At 44.2% G+C, this 7,528-nt stretch overlaps 2 protein-coding genes across 2 annotated transcripts; one reads left to right on the top strand and one right to left on the bottom strand.

The window, feature by feature from the left end:
• The first annotated feature begins 164 nt into the window (after positions 1-164).
• Positions 165-2,981, top strand: c02h19orf53 (chromosome 02 C19orf53 homolog). Its single transcript, XM_014183303.3, has 3 exons — positions 165-295; positions 1,080-1,135; positions 2,238-2,981. Exons 1-3 carry the CDS (start codon positions 214-216, stop codon positions 2,400-2,402), a joined length of 303 nt encoding a protein of 100 aa, XP_014038778.1. The 5' UTR covers positions 165-213; the 3' UTR covers positions 2,403-2,981.
• A 237-nt stretch (positions 2,982-3,218) lies between these two features.
• On the bottom strand, positions 3,219-6,815 carry LOC106592003 (regulator of G-protein signaling 4). Its single transcript, XM_014183302.3, has 5 exons — positions 6,653-6,815; positions 5,544-5,612; positions 5,147-5,199; positions 4,580-4,743; positions 3,219-4,315 (listed from the first exon to the last, which is right to left on the bottom strand). Exons 1-5 carry the CDS (start codon positions 6,694-6,696, stop codon positions 4,148-4,150), a joined length of 498 nt encoding a protein of 165 aa, XP_014038777.1. The 5' UTR covers positions 6,697-6,815; the 3' UTR covers positions 3,219-4,147.
• Positions 6,816-7,528: the final 713 nt, after the last annotated feature.

Below are 7,528 nucleotides of genomic sequence, written 5' to 3'. Positions count from 1 at the left end.
ATACATTCATTTCATATCAAGGTACATGTTAAATAAGTCATTTATCTAAAGTGTCACAATTCAAACATTTTATTGATTCAGTTCAAAATATCTTCCAGAGACTTTATTTTCGTATTTTCCGCACCTCAGTCCTCCAGTATCCCAGAATGCCATGTTGTAACGTCCATTTGCATCCGGTCTGGAACAATACGGTGAAAACGGCTTCGAGGCAAGATGGCGCAAGGTAAACAGAAGTTCAAAGCGCAGCCCGGTGGAGCCAAGAAACCTCAAAAAAAGAAAGGGCCCAGAAAAGGAGGTACGTACAGTGTGATATGGTTGATGTCTTGTATTCTAGCGATTTCGCCTGGACTTCGTATATATACTCAAAAAGTATTTGCGACGTGTGGCAGCGGACATGCTGGCTCAAACACGGTTCAGTGAGGAGACAGTTTCTATTGAAAAACAGCGTGGGAACTAGACTATCAAGGGTGCGGGCGCCCCCTCAAATGCAACTCATCATAGCACAATCATTTGAATTGCATCGCATACCGTTGCATGTGCATAACAAGACACATTCGAAAATTGTCAATGTTTAGGCCTACTTACTTGCCCTGCTGCCAACTTGTGAAGGAGAGCTGTAGGGCAGCTTATAGCTATTTATAGGGAGATTTGTAATAGCATTATCAGTCACACAAAGATTACACAGTGCCTGGCCTTCTATTCCCTTGCCAGCTAGTTAACCTCCTTGCTTCCCTTATGGGCTGTTCCCAATGGAAACTTTGCTTAAAACTTCTACAGTACTTGTTACGAATCCGTTTGGCTGAAGGGTACAATCTGCAATAGCTACGTACATTGTTTGACTTTTAAAGTAAGGTTATAGCCATCGATTCTTGAAGAATATAACTTTTATAAATGCCTCATGATGAGCATTGTTCAACCCATCAGAACCATCCCTCAACCATTTACCAAAACAGAGGCAGGGTGTTGGCTTTGTTATTGCTGGCCCCTTTAACCACAGTGTGTTTTTGTAAAGGGGTTAATAAATATCTACACCGAAGTTTTATTGTTGGCTCCAAATCTCACCCTCACTTGTTTCACAGGGAGGACGATTGCACCAAAGAAGGTTAAAGTGGTACAGCAACAGCAGTTGAAGAAGGTAAGACAGCAGCTATCGGACAGCCCATACTGTCCGTTACAGAATAATGAGAGGGTTTAAAATCTGTTCAGGCTGGGGGCTACCACTTGTATACGATGGGGAAGTGACCGCTCATTTCACCTTACTTCCAAGATCCACTCGCATACTGGTTGTGAATGGACTTCAAGATTATAAAATCAAATTCACACGTAAAACAGTCATTTAAGATGCCTTTTGATAATGAAGATTTTCCATATGGTTTTTGTGTGTTTGGCGTGTAAAGCTCATAAAAGGTAAACGGGTGAAATGGAGGTGGTCACCGTTTCCCATGGTGTTCTCGTCTCAGCCCTCTCCTGGGTTTAGGAGCACTTCTACTAGTTCCAGCTGGCTACATCCTGAATCTGCACCCGTCTCTCCTCGGGGGGGACGGTGGAAACGCCCTCCAACCACTGCCTACACCAACTCTATGCTTTTAAAGTCAACTCCATGATGGGAACACTTTGGGGAAGGTTAGAGAATCCACTCCGGTCTGTCTGACTGTGGGACATACCATCTGAGGAGAATCCACTACAGTCTGTCTGTCTCTGTGGGACATACCATCTGAGGAGAATCCACTACGGTCTGTCTGTCTCTGTGGGACATACCATCTGAGGAGAATCCACTACGGTCTGTCTGTCTCTGTGGGACATACCATCTGAGGAGAATCCACTACGGTCTGTCTGTCTCTGTGGGACATACCATCTGAGGAGAATCCACTACGGTCTGTCTGTCTCTGTGGGACATACCATCTGAGGCAACACGCACTACAGTCAGCACTGTCTGCAGAGGGAATCCTCTCAGAGAACCTGGACCCTGACAGAACCCAGAAATTGTCCATCTTATTGCGCGTGCAACTCATCCGAGAAAGTAGATGTGAGTTGTACTTTGACGGACAAAAATGGAGATCAATGCAGATGTATTTATTTAGACGTGGCGTGCTTATTTTTCTTTATTTTCCTGGATAGTCCCCCGTTGAAATGTCCCGAGGTGAGGAATGCTTTTCTTTAGGCAATGATGTACGTCATATATGAATGTATCTGTGTGGCCGTACCCTAATCCCATGTCCCCTGCTGTTCCCCCCCAGGGCCTGGAGGTGGCGATCAGGAACAAGATAGAGGAAGAGGTGACTCACCGAGCCAGTACTAAACTCCACAAGAGGCTGAGTGTTGTGAAGGGAGCGGAGGTGAAACCAACCCCTTCTAAAGGAAACAACCATCCCAACCACCCTGCACCCAGCACCTCCAAATAAACACTCTGTTATTCTGTCTGCTCTGACTGGTTTCGCTGTGCTAGATAGAAGATCATTATGTCTCCCAAATGGCGCCCTATTCCCTATATAGTGTTATACTTTTTGAACAGGGGCCCATAGGGCTCTGTCTAAAGTAGTGCACTGTATAGTGAGTAGGGCGGCATTTGGAACGCATACAATGTGTTTGGCACTGCTGCTAGGCTGAATGGACTGACATGAAGTCATATACCTCTATTGACGGCTGAGGAGTGTAATATCCAAGCCTCCAATAGATGGCGCTATAGTAGTCCGTTTTGGTGAGTTTACTGGTAGACTTGGCTGCTTGCTATCGCCTCGAGGGTTCAAGGAAAGGAGACGAGGGACGTGAGGATGCCACAGAAGAATATTGAGATGCACCCTAGGTAGTCAACGGTCTACATTTGTGATCTCTGTCATGTATGTTGAAGGGGCCATCGAGTATTTTTTTTGGTGTGATTCTTGTCATGTGTTGCACTGTCTTCAGAACTGAGACACACGTTTCTCCCATATACTGTATTCCAATGCAAAGGGCGTGAATAAAAAGCTGTGGACGTTATGTAACTAACAGAGTTCTTTTGTCTTGTATGGGTGTGTGTAGGCCTATCCAGACCTGTGTATGGCTGCGTCAGGTGTTTTGTGTGCATACACTTTCCTCTTTACCTCAGAGCTGCTGTTTAGTGCAGGTCTCTCTTTCTCCTCCCACACTATGTCTACACTCCCATGATGCTTTGCGCTCAGTGTGAAATTCCACCAGGTGTGTATTTACCTCAGTCAGGCACATGCTGCTCAGGTAACGCCTTGCTTTTTCAGCTGTGTTTTTGCTGGTTTTATTGGACAGATGGAGAACAGTAGAGAGAAGACAGGAAAGATCGGAGGAGCTCCATTCAAATGACAGGGAATCTTCCCAGCAGGATTTCTGGAAAGTTAGTGGAAATGTACAGCCCTAACCTACTTCAGCATGCGATCCAATGAACTCTGCACATACACGTAATCCTGGGCACATACACGTTGCTAATAGTAACACGGTTATAACTCCCTCTACATAAGAGCATCTAGTAAGACTAGTTACTCAGTGAATTGTTAGATACTACCACACTGTTGGAGCTAGGAACACAAGCCTTTCTCTACACCCGCAATAACATCTGCTAAACATGTGTATGGACCAATAACATCTGCTAAATATGTGTATGGACCAATAACATCTGCTAAATATGTGTATGGACCAATAACATCTGCTAAATATGTGACCAATAACATCTGCTAAATATGTGTATGTGACCAATAACATCTGCTAAATATGTGTATGGACCAATAACATCTGCTAAATATGTGACCAATAACATCTGCTAAATATGTGTATGGACCAATAACATCTGCTAAATATGTGTATGGACCAATAACATCTGATAAATATGTGTATGTGACCAATAACATCTGCTAAATATGTGTATGGACCAATAACATCTGATAAATATGTGTATGTGACCGATTTGACTAGAATACTCATGATCTCATTTCCTGTCAAAACACTTGATTAAGAGCTACATGGACATATACCATAGTTATACCATATTTATGATAAACACAAACATCTTACAACTCACATATGAGTGTCAACTAAGACTTGAGTATAAATATAAATGATATCAATTCTAATGTAGTTATAAAACACAGCTTGTTATTATGTTGTGTGGTCCACCGGGGCAGCAGGTGGCGCTGTGGAATATCTAAGGAACCCTAAGGGACTCCAGGCAGTGTGGGGAGCGCAGGAAGCGAGGATAAGAGTCTTTGGCCATCAGGTGGTACACGTGTTGTTGGGCCTCGTGGAATGTGTCGCCTGCAGGCTCCTCCATCACTCTCAGTAGAGCCTCCCTTGTCTCAGCATCCAGGTTCACCTGGCAACAACACACACAATGTTCAGACAACGCCTGTACAACGTTCACTAGCATCCTGTCCAGGGGGTGTACTTTACATCAAGCTTCCTTAAGCTACAGAAATATGAGAAATGGGGGGCTCTTGCCCCTCTGGACTGTTCTGGCTCAGACAAGGCTTACTTCTACAACATTCAAGCAATGTCTATACAACCTACACACAACAGTTATACAGTGTCTGTAAAATGTATATACATTTAGACAGCATCTACAAAACACTCCACCTACCTCCTGTGGTGAACCAGGGTTGATGTACTGGCAGTACATAGACTGGGCCTTGGCCCCCTGCTGCCATGGGGGGGTAACCCTGTACTCCTCACAGGCCAACCAGAACTGCAGGTTCTCCTCACTGAATTCAGACTGCAGGAACCAGAGGAAAGCTTTCTGGCCAACTGGGAGGAGGAGGAGGAGGGGGGATTTCAACAAGTCAAACTATACATTGCCACGGAAACGTATCAGTGTAATTAGAGAGAGAGAGGATAGAGAAGAGAAGGAGAGCTGGAGAGAGAAAAGAAAAAGAGGGAAAGATGAGTGGGGAGTGAGGGAGAGAAAGCGAGAAGAGGCAGAGAGGGGGGGAGAGAGAAGAAGGAGAAAGTGATAGGGAGGGAGAGAGAGAGAGAGAAGAAGAGAGAGAGGGAGTGAAAAGAAGGAGAGAGAAGAGAGAAGAAATAGTGAGAAAGAGATGAGAGCGGGAGAGAAAAGGAAGAGAGATAGAAGAAAGGAAAAGAGAAGAGTGATAGAAGAGAGAGAGGGACAAAGAAGAGGGAGAGAGAGAAGAGATGGACTAGATCTTACTCTTGCTGTTGAGTAGAGACTCCAGATCCTGAAGAGTCCTGTCCTCATGGACCCTTTTAGAAGAGGCATGAGGTTATGGAGAGAAAGATAGAGATTAGGGAGAAGCTCTGATGAAAAGTATCACTTTTTTTGTCAGTTAAACAACCCACAGTTCCTGACGTGACTCAAGACTGCAGTAGCTCACTGGTGTAGAATGGTAGACAGACAGACAGACAGACAGACAGACAGACAGACAGACAGACAGACAGACAGACAGACAGACAGACAGACAGACAGACAGACAGACAGACAGACAGACAGACAGACAGACAGACAGACAGACAGACAGACAGACAGACAGACAGACAGACAGACAGACAGACAGACAGACAGACAGACAGACAGACAGACAGGTTACCTGTGTTTGTGATGTGTCCACTCCTGTTTGTCAGCCAGGTGACTCAACTTCACCCGCATCCCCTTTGCTCTGGAACATACACACACTCACACACACACACACACACACACACACACACACACACACACACACACACACACACACACACACGCACATTTAGTTTGTGCTCTATATCTAGAGGTCTAATCACATCAACCTTCTGATTTGACAATTACATCAACCTTCTGCTTCAACAATCACATCAACCTTCTGCTTCGACAATTACATCAACCTTCTGATTTGACAATCACATCAACCTTCTGCTTCGACAATCACATCAACCTTCTGATTTGACAATCACATCAACCTTCTGCTTCGACAATCACATCAACCTTCTGCTTCGACAATCACATCAACCTTCTGCTTCGACAATCACATCAACCTTCTGCTTCGACAATCACATCAACCTTCTGCTTCGACAATCACATCAACCTTCTGCTAAGACAATCACATCAACCTTCTGCTTTGACAATCACATCAACCTTCTGCTAAGACAAAACACACCGGTCTCTCTTTAGAAACTATGATGCATCCTCACATACTACACAATACACAATACATACTACATACTACACAATACATACTACACAATACATACTACATACAACACAATACATACTACACAATCCATACTACACACTACACAATACATACTACACACTACACAATAAATACTACATGCTACACTTTACATACTACATACTACATACTACACAATCCATACTACACACTACACAATACACAATACATACTACACAATACATACTACACACTAGACACTACATACTACACAATACACAATATATACTACATACTACACAATACATACTATACACTACACAATCCATACTACACACTACACAATACATACTACATACTACACACTACACAATACACACTACACAATGCACACTACACAATACAAAATACATACTACACAATACATACTACACACTACACAATACACACTACACAATACACCATACATACTACACACTACACAATACATACTACACACTACACAATCCATACTACACACTACATACAGTACTACATACTTCCATACTCACTTCTCCAAGCATGACGAGGGAAGGGAGGACAGTCCTTTACACATTTTAGAACGTGGGAAGGAAATGAATGAAACAAACAAAAAATGTGAAACCAGCTGTTGTATTCTGATGTGTGCTCCTTCCTGTTCTGTGTCTGTGCACAAACTAACTCCCTACAGTGTATCAGTCCCTTTAATATACCTGCTTATCACACATGTTAATCTACCACACATCAGAGAACAGAATGAAGGAGGAGGGTGGATGGATGGGGGAGAGATGGAGGGATGGGGGAGAGATGGAGGGTAATGTAAGAGAGGAGCTGTACGTGTGCTCCGACAACACCTGGTCGTTAATGTACCGGAACCGTTAGCACCGGGAAAAGAAAGACGGGCCAGCACACACAATGAGGTAATCAGGAGACAGTGTGTGTGTGTCAGAGATCGAATGGCCAGTCTGTCAGCATGTGTGTTCTCACTTCTCAGCCAACCAATCAGTGTGATGGGAAAAGCCCATTCACCAGAGAGAGGGGTGATGACAGACAAACAGGTGATACACTGACCTCACCACTCCAACTATGGAAAGTGTGTGTGTGTGTGTGTGTGTGTGTGTGTGTGTGTGTGTGTGTGTGTGTGTGTGTGTGTGTGTGTGTGTGTGTGTGTGTGTGTGTGTGTGTGTGTGTGTGTGTGTGTGTGTGTGTGTGTGTGTGTGTGTGTGTGGCGTGTGTGCGTACGTGCGGCTTGGTTTGTGGGGAGATTTCCCATTTCCCCATGATGACAAAGGCTATTTTAAGTTTAGGGGTTAGGGTTACAATTAGGGTAAGGGGTTAGTGGGGTAGGGTTAGGTTTTGGGTTACGGGTTAGGGAGATTAGGATAAGGGTTTAGGGTTTTGGGTTAGGG

The sequence above is a fragment of the Salmo salar genome, chromosome 02 (assembly GCF_965601325.2).
Source record: "Salmo salar chromosome 02, fSalSal1, whole genome shotgun sequence".
NCBI lineage: Eukaryota > Metazoa > Chordata > Actinopteri > Salmoniformes > Salmonidae > Salmo > Salmo salar.
This window is presented reverse-complemented; position numbering and strand designations above follow the sequence as displayed.

Excerpts from the sequence above, each read along its gene's own strand:
- c02h19orf53 (XM_014183303.3), top strand. The coding sequence starts at position 214 with ATGGCGCAAGGTAAACAGAAGTTCAAAGCGCAGCCCGGTGGAGCCAAG. Across the intron at positions 296-1,079 it reads GAAAGGGCCCAGAAAAGGAG|GGAGGACGATTGCACCAAAG; the intron begins GTACGTACAGTG and ends CTTGTTTCACAG. Across the intron at positions 1,136-2,237 it reads AGCAACAGCAGTTGAAGAAG|GGCCTGGAGGTGGCGATCAG; the intron begins GTAAGACAGCAG and ends GTTCCCCCCCAG.
- LOC106592003 (XM_014183302.3), bottom strand. The coding sequence starts at position 6,696 with ATGTGTAAAGGACTGTCCTCCCTTCCCTCGTCATGCTTGGAGAA. Across the intron at positions 5,613-6,652 it reads CCCTCGTCATGCTTGGAGAA|AGCAAAGGGGATGCGGGTGA; the intron begins GTGAGTATGGAA and ends TGTATGTTCCAG. Across the intron at positions 5,200-5,543 it reads TGGACACATCACAAACACAG|GGTCCATGAGGACAGGACTC; the intron begins GTAACCTGTCTG and ends CTCTTCTAAAAG.